The sequence below is a fragment of the Saimiri boliviensis genome, chromosome 9 (assembly GCF_048565385.1).
Source record: "Saimiri boliviensis isolate mSaiBol1 chromosome 9, mSaiBol1.pri, whole genome shotgun sequence".
In the NCBI taxonomy this organism is placed as follows: domain Eukaryota; kingdom Metazoa; phylum Chordata; class Mammalia; order Primates; family Cebidae; genus Saimiri; species Saimiri boliviensis.
In genome coordinates, this window is record NC_133457.1 from 98,372,503 (window position 1) to 98,388,792 (window position 16,290).

The following is a 16,290-nucleotide window of genomic DNA, read 5'->3' on the forward strand; positions in this document are numbered from 1 at the left end:
TAGACTGCATTCTAGCCTGAGTAATAAAGCAGAAGTCCCGTTCTCTCCCTCTTTCTCTTCCTCTTTCTCTCTTTCATTCTTTTTTTTCTTTCTTTTTTCTTTCAAAAAAAAAGTAAACAGAAAATTTGAAGTTTCACATTATGTAAATATTAAAAAAAAAAAAAAGAAAAAATCTTAGGCATAGCTTGATAGTGAGAAATGCATTTATATTCCCCTCCAGAACAGTTTCCTTATAACTCAAATACACTTTTAAAAGTATTTTAATTTGACAAAAACTACAGCAAAATTAAATCTTGAGGAGGTAGATGTACTTTTGTATATAGTTTGCTAATACGGACATTAAAAAAAGCATTTTATGGGGAGGTATTTTGAGAGTATGTAAATATGTCATGCCACTTAGACTCTCACCCACTAGTTTTAGTATCTATGGATGTTTCTTGATTATTTATTATTATTTTGGTCTATTGTGTTTACTTCATTTATATGTCATCATTCTGCTACAGAGAAAATCTCTCTTTTCTTCATTTACTTATGGTTTAAAAAATGTATATCACGGCCGGGCGCGGTGGCTCAAGCCTGTAATCCCAGCACTTTGGGAGGCCGAGGCGGGTGGATCACGAGGTCAAGAGATCGAGACCATCCTGGTCAACATGGTGAAACCCCGTCTCTACTAAAAATACAAAAAAAAAATTAGCTGGGCGTGGTGGTGCGTGCCTGTAATCCCAGCTACTCAGGAGGCTGAGGCAGGAGAATTGCCTGAACCCAGGAGGCGGAGGTTGCGGTGAGCCGAGATCGCGCCATTGCACTCCAGCCTGGGCAACAAGAGCGAAACTCCATCTCAAAAAAAAAAAAAAAAAAAAAATGTATATCACAATGAATACATAGGTTCTATTTTATTCAACAAGTTCCTTAAAAAAAAAAAAGAGCCTCGCTGCCTCCCCTACTCCACTGAGTGATTCATTTCTAATGAATAAAAGAAAGCAGAAGGGACAGTGTATGACTTTGGACACAAGTTCAGAAAGATCCTGTGGCTTCCTCCTTGCTCTCCTCTTGATGACTTACTCTGGGGGAAGCCAGATGCCATCTCCTGAGGACATGTAAGCAGCCCTCCAGAGAGGCCCATGCATGAAGAATTGAGACCTCCTGTCAATAGCGATGTGAAAAGGATCTTCCAGACCCAGTCAAAACTTCAGATGATTGCAGCCCTGGCAGAAATCTTGACTGCAACCTCATGAAAGTGCCGGAGTCAGAACCAGCCAGCTAAGCTGATCTCAAATTCTTCACCCACAGAAACTGAGATAGTAAATATTTATTTTGAAGCCAGTAAGTGTGGGAGTTAAATTGTTAAGCAGCAATAGATAACTGATACACTGGTTTGAAGTCTTTCTATCACTTGTGACCAAAAGGATTCTAATACACTGCCATCCTCCTTTTATAAAATGAGGAAATCAACGTTCAGAAAAGTGAAATGACTTGTCCACAAAGCTAGTAAATGACAGAGCTAGGATTTGAACCCAGGTCTGTCTGGCTTCAAAGCCCCCAAATGTGTCTCAAACATCCCAGCTTATGGCCTCTAGGGCAGCTTTGAAGAGATTACACAGAAACCAAGGAGGACAGAGCCAAGAATTAAATAAAAGCAAGCCTTTAACTCTCATGAGCACTGAAATGCATAGACGGAGCCTGAAAAGAAGGTCACGGGGCTGCACGGAGAGAACACTGTACAACTCCAAGTGCTTCCCACTTTCTCAGCTTCTAGCTCTGGGTAGGGCCTCTCCTTACCACTTAGGAAGCAATTCCCATCCCATGATGGCAGGGCAGCCTTTGACCACAGCTCAGCCCACAGCTTTTACATTCCCAAGTGGTTTCACATCCACTGTTTGATTACAGCCTCCCAAACACCCCTAAGAAGTAGGATGGGTGGAGTTTATCCTTGTATCTTCAGAAGAAGAAACAAGCCTGCAGGTGATGTTCTCAGCCTTGAGGCAGGCAACAGCAGGACCAGGGCCCAGCCTAGAACTGAATCCATGTCGGTTCTAGAGGTAGAACGAAGGCCTCCAACCCCCAGAGTACACATTGAATCAACTTTTGCTTGGCCTAGACTAGCCAGCCCAGAGCTTTTTCTTCTCCCAGCACCCTGAGCCAGAAGGTGTGTGTCACGTCATAACGTCACCTTGGACAGTTAGGTTCTATTCCTGGCCCAACACTTAACACCTGTGAGAGCAAGTCAATCACTAAACCTTAGCTTCCTCAGTCACAGGATGGATCATGCATCTCTCACAGCAGTTACAAAGATCAGTGATACTCGGAGTGGTTAAGTGCAAGTAGGTGACTTAACAAATGGTGGCTGCCTTCTCTGTCATTGTTGACCAAGGTACCCTGTCCCTTGCCTACATATAGCATGTGAGGCATGATGCCAAGAATGTCCTGTCCCCAAGCCACGTGTTAGCAACGATGAAGAAAGTGGCAAGGACAGGGCCAGGAGGTGACAGCTTTGCCTCTTCATTTTTTATTTTTATTTTTTGAGACGGAGCTTCACTCTTGTTGCTCACGCTGGAGTGCAATGACACCATCTTGGCTCACTGCTACCTCTACCTCCCAGGTTCAAGAGATTCTCCTGCCTCAGCCTCCTGAGTAGCTGGAATTACAGGCATCTACCACCACGCCCGGCTAATTTTTTGTACTTTTAGTAGAGATGGGGTTTCACCATGTTGGCCAGGCTGGTCTTGAACTCTGACCTCAGGTGATCTACCTGCCTCGACCTCCCAGAGTGCTGACATTACAGGCGTGAGCCACCGCGCCCAGCCAAGAGCTTTGCCTCTTTCACTTTCAACCCTGGCCTCACCTGACCAATTTCTCACCAAAATCACAGCCATATTTCTCCCAACTGGGATCATACAGGGATCAAGTGAGAATCTTTCAACCCCACAAACCAGCTGCACAGAACAAGGTGCCTCTTGAGGTCCTTATGAGTAAAACATTTGGTCCAACAAGACAGTGCCCCAGGGAAATTAGTCATAGGCTGGCCTTGGAGGCAGATGACCTAGGCCTAGAGTCCAGGCCTCTTCCTACTTATTCCTCAGCTGGCAGAACCTCCCTTCCTCCTTCCCTCCTTCCTCGCCTGGCATCTATCTATCTATCTATCTATCTATCTAGATAATGCGCCTGGCCAGGGATGTATCATCTTATTACAAGGCCATAAACATGCAGCCTGCAGATTGCATTCAACTTATACACATGTCCAAGTTAACCCACCCAGTTATTTTTTTAAATTATAATGAGTCTGGGTGCAGTGGCTCACATCTGTAATCCCAGCACTTTGGGAAGCCAAGGTGGGTGAAATCACTTGAGGTCAGGAGTTTGAGACCAGCCTGGCCAACATGGTAAAACCTCATCTCTACTAAAAATACAAAAAAAATTAGCCAGGTGTGGTGGTGTGTGCCTGTAATCCTCAGCTACTCAAGAGGCTGAGGTGGGAGGATCGCTTGAACCTAGGAGGTGGAGGTTGCAATGAGCTGAGATCGTGTCACTGCACTCTAGCCTGGGCAACAGAGCAAGAATCTGTCTCAAAAAAACTAAAAATAAAATTATAATGAGTTACCTGTATTTGAAAATTATTTCATACAGAGATCTTGATATCTCTGGATCTCCTGAAAAGTCAGAAGCCCTGGTCAGGTGGACCCGGGTTCCTAGGTGGCAACCAGCCCTTTACTACTTCAGCTCTTCCAGTCCTTATTCAGCCAGCATCATTCATTTACCTGCCCAGCCCCTGTGGGTGTGTGGGTTCATGACTCTAATCTCAGGAAATACTCATAATCCTGAAAGGGGATGCTATTACCTTCGTTTCACAAAGGAAGACAGAGAAATTAAAGAATCTGTCTGGATTACACAACCTCTAAGTGGTGGGGCTGAGATTCAAACCAGGGTGTGTCCTGCTCCAAGGCCCAGACTCTTCCCACCACTCGGTCCTGCTGCTCAGCTGTGCTCCAGGGAGTCACTCCCCACTGTGGACCTCAGTTTCTTCTTCTGTCAATGGCAAGAATGACTTCTGCACTGTAGAGGACCCCATGAGTGCCTCCAAGAGGGCAAACAGGCAAGCACTTTTTAAACTCTGGCAAGACCCTTGGCCTGAGGTAGAAGAAAAAACCCACCTTCTTGGGCAGGAAGTGAACCCCAACGGGGTACTTGTCAGGGTGAGTCCACAGCTCGATCTGTGCCATCACCTGGTTGGTGAAGGAGTTACTCATCACGAAGCTGGGGTGGCCCATGGCACAACCCAGATTGACCAGCCGACCCTCTGCCAGCAGGATGATGCGGCGCCCATTCTTCAGCCGGTACCGATCCACCTACATGCAAGCAGAGTGACAGTGAGGGCTGGCGGGGCCCTGCTCCTACAGCCCACCCCTGCCACAGCCCATCCTCTGGTCAGGCAGGCTTCACTGCCTCCAACAGTGCCCATGAGGCATCTGAACTGCCCCAAAACAACCTCTAGCACATGGCCTGACACAAACAGTAACAGCCGATATTTATTAAGAAACACTGAGCTGCAGAACACACAGTTCTGCTATTAAAACTTTATGTGCTGACACTTGTAACATGCGTGGCACATGAGGTACTTAGTAAGCAGCAACTAATGTTATTGTTCTGATTACTGTCGTGTGCCCTGTACTAAGTCCTTTACAGGGGATTATCACATTTCTTCCCAGAAACAAGCCTATGATGTCAGTACTGCTGTCATCCCGATTTCAGACTCAGAAAATGAAGTTTACAAGGGTTAGGTCACTTGTCCAGAGCCACACACTAAGAGGTGGAGCAGTTTGAGTCTGGAAGGTCTGAGGACATATCCCATGTTCTCAGTAACCATGGAACAGTTCAATGCAGTTTAGTAAAACTTAGTAAAAGCTGTGGTGGGGCGCAGTGGCCTCATGCCTGTAATCTCAGCACTTTGGGAGGCCAAGGCAAATGGGTCACGAGATCAGGAGTTCAAGACCAGCCTGACTAACATGGTGAAACCCGGTCTCTACTAAAAATAGAAAAATTAGCTGGGTGTGGTGGCATGTGCCTGTAGTCCCAGCTACTCAGGAGGCTGAGGCACGAGAACCGTTTGAACTCGGGAAGCAGAGGCTACAGTGAGCTGAGATCGTGCCACTTCACTCCAGCCTGGGCAACAGAGCAAGACTCCATCTCAAAAAAAAAAAAAAAGCTGAATGCTGTGGCACTCACATTGGAATCACCTCAGAAGCTACCTGGCCTCATTCCCAGAGATTCCTATTCTCTACCCTGGCCTCATTCCCAGAGATTCCTATTTGTGTAACCCACAGTGTGGCTCCCAGGTGACTACCAGGTTGAGAACTCTCGGTTTAGTAGGTAAGTGAATATGAAGTGTAAAGCTCCGGCCTCAGTGCCCCAGTCCTCCATCTGTCCCAGCTGTCTGAACACACAAACTTGTTTTCTTACCACTCTCAGCTCTTCCCTTGCCATCTCTCCGCCCTCACACAGCCTCCTGAACAATTCCCCAAAAGCCCAGGTTTCCAAACTGCTTCAGAGGCCTAGTACCAGTCCAAGGAAAGGTCTCTGATGTCCATCAAGCATTGATTAATGCTTCAGCCAATAAGCACTCACTGATACCCATCTAAGCCCCTTGCAGAGACACATCAACCTGGACTCTACCCTCCTGATACAACAGTTGGGGCAGAGACCAAAGCCAGTGATGGATGCTGCACTAGGTGTCTATAGTAGAGTGTGGGCATTGCCTCTGCCAGAGAAGCTGGCCAGGAAAGGGGTCTCTTTTTATTAATTTTTTTTTTTTAATGGAGTCTTACTTTGTTGTCCAGGCTGGAGTGCAATTGTGTGATCTCAGCTCACTGCAACCTCCACCTCCCAGGTTCAAGCAAATTTCCTGCCTTAGCCTCTGGAGTACCTGGGACTACAGGCACAGCCACCATGCCCGGCTAATTTTTTGTATTTTTAGTAGAGATGGGTTTTCACCATGTTGGCCAGGCTGGTCTCCAGCTCCTGACCTCAAGTGATCCGTCTGCCTCGGCCTTCCAAAGTGCTGGGATTAATGGTGTGAGCCACTATGCCTGGCCAGAAGGGGATCTCTTGAGCTGGGCTAAGAAGATGGATAAAGAAAAGGCTATATGTTCTGTTCCAAACAAACGGAGCTGTCTGGACAAATGAGCAGAAGCAGGAGCTACAGTAGGTATTCAGGGAGTGGTCAAACACAGCTGAGTGCAGAGATCCGTGAGAGGACAGATAAGAGATAAAGCTGGGCAGAAAGCTGGCAAGACTGTCAAGGATGTTGAGGGTGGGAAGAGTCCAGCTTTGGAGGGCAGCTTGGCATCTGCCCAAGTACCTGGGCATCCTGGCAGATGCCCATCACCCCAGTGTAGCCCTGTGATGCCTTTGCAGGAGGAGGTCTGGCTGGCTCTCAGGGGTGTGGCTGCCATGGAAGCATGCCCTGCCCACCCCCACACTGTGATGAGTGCCAAGCCTTCTAGGCAGAGATGGAGGTGCCCTCTGCATAGCCAGGAATTGACTCCCTAGACTAGCGCAGGACCTAGCCAGGGAGAACTCCCACACAGAAGCAGAGAGCCAGAGGGGAGCAGTGTAAGGGATGTGGGTTCACAGAGCTGGCTGGCTGCCTCTCTGGGACTTGGGCTTCTGTGGCTGTGACTGGGTGGATGTCAGGGCTTTGGCCAGCTCTGTGTTTATATCTTCCATACCATATCTCAAAGATAGCACAGCATCAACTCAAAGAACCTCACATTAAGTGGGCTTTTCTCCCTTTAAAAAATGTGATGAGCCTGGTGCAGCAGCTCATGCCTATAACCCCAGCACTCTGGGAGGCCAAAGCAGCAAGATCGCTTAAGCTCAGGAGTTTGAGACCAGCCAGGGCAACATAGCAAGACCTTGTCTCTACAAAAAATAAAAAATTAGCCAGGTGTAGTAGTGCACACCTGTAGTCCCAGGTACTTGGGAGGCTGAGACAGGAGGATCAGCTCCTTCAGCCCAGGAGGTCAAGGCTGCAGTGGGCCATGATCATGCTACTGCCCTCTAGCTTGGGTGACAGAGTGATCCCATCTCAAAAAGAAAAAAAAAGTGATGAATATCTCAAACACTTAATTATCTACTGAGGATCAATTACAGGAGAGATTGCCCAGTCAAAGAGTTTGCTTAACTTTTTTTTTTCCTTTTTTTTGAGACAGAGTCTTGCTCTGAGGCCTAGGCTGGAGTACAGTGGTGCAATCTTGGCTCACTACAACCTCTGCCTCCTGGGTTCAAGCGATTCTCCTGCCTCAGCCTCCTGAGTAGCTGAAACTACAGGTTTGCACCACCACGCCCGGCTAATTTTTGTATTTTTAATAGAGACAGGGTTTGACCTTGTTGGCCAGGTTGGTCTCAAACTCCTGACCTCAAGTGATCTGCCCGCCTTGGCCTCCCAAACTGCTGGGATTACAAGTGTGAGCTACCGTGCCAGGCCATGTTTGCTTAACTTTAAAGCTCTTGATATCCAAAGCCAAAATGTCTTCCAGAAACATACTACTTTTATAATCAGAGAAAAAAATGTACCCACAATAATTACAACTCAAGTAAACTGTCATACCCCCAACAAGAACTCTTCTTCCAGTTTCAGTGCCCCAGTGCAAACCTATTCTTTCCCAGCTCAGTGCATGGGCCTGCTCCTCACACAGTGGTCAACCTCCTGACCTCAGGTGATCCGCCCGCCTCAGCCTCCCAAAATGCTGGGATTACAGGCATAAGCCACTGCGCCCAGCCCAGCTAATTTTTTTTGTATTTTTAGTAGAGATGGGGTTTCACCATCTTGGCCAGACTGGTCTCAAACTCCTGACCTCTGGTGATCTGCCCATCTTAGCTTCCCAAGGTGCTGGGATGACAGGTGTGAGCCATGATGCCCGGCCAAAGCTGTGTCCTTTGTGACTCTACCTTCATCCTGACCCCACATGCCGTCCATCCATCCCCAGCACTCCCCAAGGCAGCCATCGTCCCCTGCAGGGACTGTAAGAGCGTCCTCCAAAAGCCTCCCTCCCCACCACTCACTGTCATTGCTTTCATTCTGCACAAAGTAGCTAGAGTGATCTTTCTAAAACTACAGCCTCACCGCATACAGCTCACCTGCCTGATAACCTTCAGGGATGCCGGCTGCCCTCGAGATAAGGTTGCCATCTCCAGCTGGCTCCGACACTAGGCCCTCTTCTCCCCATCTCACTGCACAGGTTGCCAGTCTCCTCAGCTCCCCTCCCTGGCAGCCAGCACTCCTGTGTGTTCCCATCTGCCCAGCCCGCGGATGAGAACTTCTCACCTGTGGCTTGATGTTCACCTTCTCCACAGCATTCTCGTTGAGCCACTTGACATCAATCTCCACATCAAAGTGTCCAATGTTACACACGATGGCATCATCCTTCATTTGCTCAAAGTGCCTGTCAGGCAGCCCAAGACCATGGGAGATTATCAGGGACAAAGAGCTGTCCCAACCCTGCCCTCCTCCCTCACTCCCCAGGACCCCCAAGGGGCACCTACCGGCCAAGGATGATGTCAACACAGCCTGTGGTGGTGACGAAGATATTGCCCTCCTGACAGGCCTCATCCATGGTGGTCACCTCATAGCCTGTGCAGAGACAGTGGCTGAGAGTCATCTACGGTGCCCATGCCCCTCCCTCCGGCCGCAGTGGCTGACAACCAACGCTTGCTCTATCCTACCCTCCATGGCGGCCTGCAGTGCGTTGATGGGGTCAATCTCGGTGATAATGACGCGGGCCCCGAAACCCCGCAGGGCCTGGGCACAGCCCTTGCCCACATCGCCATAGCCTGCTACCACTGCTACCTTGCCGGCAATCATCACGTCTGTGGCCCGCTTGATGCCATCTATGAGGGACTCCCGGCAGCCATAGAGGTTGTCAAACTTGCTCTGAAAGGAGAGGGAGTAAGGAGACAGTGGGGGCCTGCAGGGCCCTGGGGCCAGGACCACTTGGCCTCGGAGTACTCGGAAGAGCCCAGGCATCGTGCACCCACTGAGCATCCCAGCCTGGGTGGAAACCCTCTAGCAGCCAATACCCCCACACGCCCTTCACCCCGATCGGCTCCAAGACCTTCTCTCTAATCCTTCTCTGCTGGTTTGGAGCCTTCCTAGGGGCCAGTTACCAGGAGAGATTGCCTGGTCAAATACTTTGCTTAACTTGAAAGCTCTTCTTCCCAAAGCCATAAAGCTCCTAACACCCAGCTCTGAGACCTCCTTCTAAATGCACTCATTAGCCTTGGTCTATAACCGCTTTTGCCCCCTCAAATGAGGGCTTCATGTCCCTAGCCTCAGCCTTCCCGGACACTCTTCTTCAGAGGCCTCGCATTGAGCTGCAGCCACTGCAGTGGGAGCCGTCACTGCCCCCGGCTCACCTTGGTGACAGAGTCATTGACGTTGATAGCAGGCACCTTCAGGATCCCATTGGCCATCATCTTGTAGAGGTTGTGGACCCCAGTCGTGGTCTCCTCGGAGATGCCTCGGATGCCTAAACAAGAGGGAACAGGACAAGCCTCAGAGACACCTCACCTGAGAGCATGCAAATTCCTCATCTTTGCCGGCTAAAGTCATTCCTCTTTCTGGGTTCCCATATCTGTGACTGATCCCACAGGTCCCCCAATCACCCAGACCAGTATAAGCAAGGAGTCACCGACGCCCTCCTAGGGAAAGCCACCGCCAGACCTAGTGACTCTGCCTCCCAACTCTCCATTCGCACTGCTGCTGCCCTAGGCCCTGACCCTGTCTCCTGCCACAAGACATCCTCCATGCAACAGCCATTTCTAACGTGTCTTCTCAGAGAAATCTAAATGCCCTCCAATTATTTCCCCTTGCACTGCAAATTTAGGCCTGAACACATCTGGCCTTCATGAAAGCTCACACCATATCCCATAATACCCCCCAGTGAAGGCTCCCTTTGTTCACTGCTATCCTGCGGGCCTCTTTCTGTTTCCTGAACACTCCAGCTTTTTCTGCATCCAGGCCTCTGTACTCCCTGTACTCCCTGTGCCTGCTTTGAACAAAGCTGGCTCCCTCTCAGCTATTCCCAGCCACGGCCCTGTGTCTGCCATTGGACTGTCAGCTCAGCCACCCTTGCCTCACACTCTGAAGTCAGGAAGCCCCGGCACGAGGTATCCCGACCATCAGCCCTGGTCAGTCTGTGAAGGAGCTCTGTACCACCCTCTCCTCTCTACCTATGGTTGGTTAGAAGAAATCTTGAATGTCCTCTTTAATCACTGGGTCAGATCTAACCACTCCCCTCCCTAAGGCCCAGAGCCTGCCATCCTCCCATCTAGATTCTGCTGCTTGAGGCACTGGGAGTCCTGCCAGGCCTGCAGCCATTATGTGAGCAAGCAGGCCTCATCCAGTACCCAGCCCACCTACCCCACCCTTCTTACCCGGCAGGAGCTGTGGGTACTTGGTGTGGATGAGGTTGGTGAGGTCGCCTCCATCATCCAGAATCATGTTGAGGGGCCCGTCCTTGAAGTACAGCGTCTGCTCAATGCACCACAGGTACTCCTCATCTGTTTCGCCCTTCCAGGCATACACTGGAGGGTGAGTGGCATATCAGGGCTTGGACTTCCCCAACCTGTACCTGTTCCTGGGAGCAACCCTGGCAGAGTCAAAACTACCTCCTTCTCAATTCCCATCCTCAGCCACCTCTGGCCCCTCTGGGGACTCAGCAGTGATAAGAATACAACTTGGAGCCAGATAGATCTGGGTTCAAATCCTGGCTCTGTCACTTGCCAGCTGTGTGATCTTGGGCAAATCACTTCACCTCTCTGAGCCTCAGTTTTCTCCTCTATAAATAGGGCTTAGAACAGTATGGATTAAGTGAGATGGAAGCCATGTATAGCCCCCAGATGTAGATATCAGGAAATAATTATTTCCTCTCCCATCCCCTTCTGCCTGGGCCCCAAGGACTAGGCATCAACCTTGAGTGACCAGGGCTCCGTGCCCCACGATGCCTCCCCGTCAGCTGGATCCACGAGGAAGGATCCAGGGTTTGCTCTGCACTGAAAGGCCTGTAGCACCAGCAACCTCTGGGATGGGGGGTGTCTCGGGCAAAGTTCGGCCAAAAAATGACTAAGCGCAGCTACCATATATGGGGCACTTGCTTTCTGCCGAACATGACTCCAAATCCTTCATGTCCCATCTCGCTTTTCCTCATAGAGACCCTGTGAGGCAGCCGTGACCATTATCAGCACTTACAGATGCCTAGCGGGGGGCTGAGACGTACTTGAGCCACTCCACATGAAATTCCAGAACAGACACCGGAACTAAGGGCTGCTGACTGCCAGTCCACGCTCCTCCCATGTGGCATGACTAGGGCACAGGTGTGAGGTTCCCAGGAGCCTCTTGTGAGCAAAGGTCGCTGGCCAAGCAGAGCCAGCTTCTCCTCCCCGCAACTGGAGCAGACAATGGTCTTAAAAATTGCAGTGAGCTAGGGCCGGGCGCGGTGGTTCACGCCTGTAATCCCAGCACTTTGGGAGGCTGAGGCGGGTGGATCACGAGGTCGAGAGATCGAGACCATCCTGGTCAACATGGTGAAACCCCGTCTCTACTAAAAATACAAAAAATTAGCTGGGCATGGTGGCACGTGCCTGTAATCCCAGCTACTCAGGAGGCTGAGGCAGGAGAATTGCCTGAACCCAGGAGGCGGAGGTTGCGGTGAGCCGAGATCGCGTCATTGCACTCCAGCCTGGGTAACAAGAGCGAAACTCCGTCTCAAAAAAAAAAAAAAAAAAAATTGCAGTGAGCTGAGATCAAACCACTACACTACAGCCTGGGCAAAGGAGCAAGACTCCATCTCAAAAAAAAAGAAAAGAAAACAAGGCCTTTCCCAGAAGAAAGCCATGGTGCCCAGCCAAGGCTGAGGAATGGGGACCATGCCCATTCAGCCCTGGTCAGTCTGTGAAGGAGCTCTGTACCACCCTCTCCTCTCTACCTATGGTTGGTTAGAAGAAATCTTGAATGTCCTCTTTAATCACTGGGTCAGATCTAACCACTCCCCTCCCTAAGTCCAAGCAGACATGTGCCCAGCCTGTGAAAACTCCTTTCTCATTAGTCTTAGTCCTTCCTCAGTCCTTTAACCGACGTACCCTAAGTAGTGAATCTTTTTCTGCCCTGTAGACTTCCCCAGTTCTTTAGAAACAGATCCACATCCTTCCTTTAATTAACTTCCCTTCCTCTACATCATGTAGTTCCCAATACAGTAATAAGATCTTGCCCTTCCTGGTCACATGGCTTGAGTTGGGTCAAAAAACAACTTCCACAGGATTTTAGATGACGATGGGACAAAGCAGCTCTTTCCTGTGGGTGGCTGGGTAGGATTTTGTGGCCGTGACTCCTCTCTCCTGCTGTAGTTTAAGGAAGTCTGTTGCTGTAGCAGTCAGTGAAGCAAACAGAGCAGAGCCCCTTCATAAGTCCCACATGTCCCAGCAGTAAGCAGGACTCACCTGGAATGCCAGCCTTGGCAATGGCAGCTGCCGCATGGTCCTGGGTGGAGAAGATGTTGCAGCTGGACCACCGCACCTAGAAAGAGCCGTCAAAACAAGGCTATTGGTCACTGATGGCTCAAAAGCACCAGGAACGCTGGGCAACGAAAAGGGAGAGCACTTCAGGTGGGGGAGAGGCTTGGGATCTAGGCACAGCAAGCTCTAGGATCACAGGCTGGGGACGCTGGGTGGGTAGATGGGAGCCAGGCAGTGACGAGATCCGACTCAGCTTTTTTTGTTTTTTTGGGTTTTTTTTGGATACAGCTTCATTCTTGTTGCCCAGACTAGAGTGCAATACGCGATCTCAGCTCACTGCAACCTCCAGCTCCAGGGTTTAAGCAATTCTCCTGCCTCAGCCTCCCTAGTAGCTGGGATTACAGGCATGCCCCACCACGCCTGGCTAATTTTTTGTATTTTTAGAAGAGATGGGGTTTCACCATGTTAGCCAGGATGGTCTTAATCTCCTGACCTCATTATCCACACGCCTCGGCCTCCCAAAGTGCTGGGATTACTGGTGTGGGACACTGCGCCCAGCCCCGACTCAGGTTTTTACGCTGGTGCTGCGTGGAAGAGAAAGGGCGGAAACAAGGGCACAACCGGAGAGACTGTTGGAGAAGACTCCAGGCAAGAAACATGACAGCAGCAGTGGCGGTGATGAGAAGCTGTCCCAGCCTGGGTCGACTCTGAAGGCAGCACTGGCAGGATTTGCTGAGGGATGAGCTGTTGAAGTAAAAGGGTTTGGGAGCAGGGAGGAAAGGGTGGGGAAGAGATGACTCTCAGATTCTTGAACTGAGGGAACCTAGAAGGCTGGGGTGAAAATTCCATTTATTCACATAGGGAAGAGGAGGGGGCAGGCAATCCTGAGTCCGTTTGAACGTGTTCTGCCGGAGACGAGTACTAGACCTCCAGGTAGCGTTAACACCCCCGCTCCTGGATATGCCAGTCTGGAGCTCCAGGAGAAGTCCAGGCTAGTACAAAAATGTGGGAGTCATCACCAGATAGATGGTATCTAAAGCTATACAATCAGACCAAGAGTGAATGCTGAAAGGAAAGGTCCAAGGACTGAACCCTGAGTCCCTCTGTGGGTTCTGGCTGCAATGCCCTACCCTGCTTTGGGAAACCAGCTTGCTTCTTGACTCTCTGAGACCTTAGGAGACATGTCAATCATTGGCACACATGACCCAGGCTGAAAATCAGAGCTGCCATCATCCTGGCAGCCATGATGGGTCCAGGGCAGGCCTCTGACCTCCAGGAGGGCCAAGGCGAGCAGCCCCTTATAGGATTAAGTGGGACATAGGAGTTGAGTTTTTCCTGCCAGAGCATCAAGCAGGAGGATGCCTTGAGGGCAGCCAACAGTTACCTTCCTGCCAGGGAGAAAATCTGTACAACACTCACCACAAAAGATGGCAGTACCGGGAAACAGGGAGGAAACCCAATGAGAGGGAGGAGCCCCGCCAGGCCCGGGGTCGGCACCACACCTGGACGGTCCCCACCCCCGTACAGTCGTCGTCTTCCCTGGCTGAACCCAGGGAGGGCAAGAACTCTGCGGTGATACAGCTGTGGGCCTCACCTCAGCACCCAGGGCGACCAGGGTCTCAATGAGGACGGCCGTCTCCACCGTCATGTGCAGGCAGCCGGCGATGCGCGCGCCCTTCAGCGGCTTGGAAGCTGAGTACCGCTCACGCATGCGCATCAAGCCCGGCATCTCGTTCTCCGCAATGTTCAGGGCCTTGCGTCCCCAGTCAGCCAGGCCGATGTCAGCTACCGAGGGAAACAGGTGGGAGTTGGGTAAGCCTCCTCGGCAGTCACTGTGTGGACCTCGGTCCACGTGTGGACTCAACACACTAGGGCTTAGCACTCTGTCACCGCGTTCTCTAACTCGTTCAGTAAGTATTTATGAATCCAGGCTACTCGAGAAAGACAAGGTCCCTGCCTACCTGCACCTTTCTGACTTGTGGGAGAACACATGTAATCAATCACACAGGGACACAAAAATTACAACACAAAGAAGCGCCCCTTTGAAAAACAGCTCAGATGATACTGCCCACTACCCTCCTTCCTGCGGACACCCACCAACCTCCAGGTCACTCCTCACTCCCTAAATATGTTCGCTGCTGGGTCTCCATCTTCCTCTCTGTCATCACTCTCGGTGATTCAACTCTCATAAATACTATCTAATACCTTGGATTTGACAGTTCCTTGAACTCCTTTTAGATGTGAAAATGCTTCCCCACTCTTTCCACCTGGAGGAACTCACCAGTATACTCTTGGCCTCTCTGCCCCAGTGGGGGTGGGGTGAGCTTGTCTGACCAGTAAAACTTAGAGGAATAAATGGTGTGCTCAGTTTAGCTCTCTTCTTTTTGCAAGCAAGTAGCCACCTGCCCACTTGCAGGAAGCCGCTGTTCTCTGCTTTTCCAGAGATCAACCTACCCTGGCCCACCTTGCCTGCAACTAACTGGTTGGGTAACAGCTGAATCTGGGAGTCCAGTCAGCAGAATCATTTGGATTTCATACTAATCTACATCGTCTGGCTTTGAGGTTATTAGAAATAAAAGGTGTATTTTGGGTGCTGTCTGCCACTTAAAATGTCTCAAATTTGTTCAAATTCTCAGGCAGGAAAGAAGGATACTATTATGAGCTAACTCACTATATCAATACTCTTCCCTCTGATCATCTCACCTTCCTCTCTCCCCTACCACACTAGTCCATTTCCAAGGTCATACCCTACCTAGGACAGTACCTAGATCAAAGTTTGCAGACTTCCCTAATAAGGGATGTTCCTTTGGCATGCTTGTAAATCTCCCCTGGGAAACTTGATTCAGCAGGTCTAAGACTCCCGATGATTTTTATCTTTAGGGAAGCTTCACCCAAAGAGGTAGATGGTGAGAGGCAAAGGACTCTGGAGAGAATTTAATAATCTAAGAATTTAATAATCAATAAAACTGTCTAAGTAAGTCAGCTTCCTACAGTGCATTGAAACAATTTCAGAGATGAAACGTGCCTCCCCCTTGAGAGAACACTCCTGCTGTGCCTCAACTCAAGCCCTTCTCTGTACCACCCTACCCCATCCCTCCTACCCTGGTAGGCCATCTCCAATGATAGCACTCCTTGGAAATCTGGACTTCAAGCACCCAACTCTAGCCACGTCTCATCTTTCTAGTTTTCTCCCTCTAGAGCCCCAGCTCCAACAAGGCTGTAGCCTGTCAGGTCAGAACTTCTATTCCACTCATCCTACCAGTTTCTACTGTCCCTTCTGCCTTCTGCCCTCTTTCCCTTTGAGAACTTACTTGGCAAAACTCTCAGCCCAATTAAACCTGACCCTCTACTGCACCAGAGCCACTGAACCCAGCAGGAGGACAATCACAACCACACCAAGACATCACATTGATTCATTCATTCACTCATTCATTTATAGAAGAAGTCTGGCTCCGTAGCCCAGGCTGGAGTGCAGTGGTACAATCTCGATTTACACTGCAACCTCCGCCTCCTGGGTCCCAGTTCAGGCAATTCTCCTGCCTCAGCCTCCCTAGCTGGGATTACAGGAACTTGCCACCACGCTTGGCTAGTTTTTGTATTTTTAGTAGAGACAGGGTTTCAGCTTGTTGGTCAAACTGGTCTCGAACTCCTGACCTCATGATCCACCCACCTCGGCCTCCAAAAAGTGCAGGGATTACAGGCATGAGCCACTGTGCCCAGCCAAGACATCACATTTATTAAAACCCTAAAAGACACGGCCGGGCACAGTGGCTCACGCCTGTAATC

The 16,290-nt window shown here is 50.1% G+C and overlaps 1 protein-coding gene across 2 annotated transcripts in view; it reads right to left on the reverse strand.

The window, feature by feature from the left end:
* The window catches only part of AHCY (adenosylhomocysteinase), a 54,427-nt gene that overhangs the window by 34,236 nt on the left and 3,901 nt on the right, over window positions 1-16,290 (reverse strand). For both annotated transcript variants that reach the window (XM_003932046.4, XM_010342688.3), the window contains exons 2-9: window positions 14,099-14,289; window positions 12,490-12,565; window positions 10,429-10,578; window positions 9,409-9,521; window positions 8,719-8,926; window positions 8,539-8,626; window positions 8,321-8,438; window positions 4,149-4,343 (exon numbers count right to left, since the gene is read on the reverse strand). In XM_003932046.4, coding sequence (XP_003932095.1) covers window positions 4,149-4,343; window positions 8,321-8,438; window positions 8,539-8,626; window positions 8,719-8,926; window positions 9,409-9,521; window positions 10,429-10,578; window positions 12,490-12,565; window positions 14,099-14,289 — 1,139 coding nt within the window. The remainder of the gene's footprint in view (window positions 1-4,148; window positions 4,344-8,320; window positions 8,439-8,538; window positions 8,627-8,718; window positions 8,927-9,408; window positions 9,522-10,428; window positions 10,579-12,489; window positions 12,566-14,098; window positions 14,290-16,290) is intronic.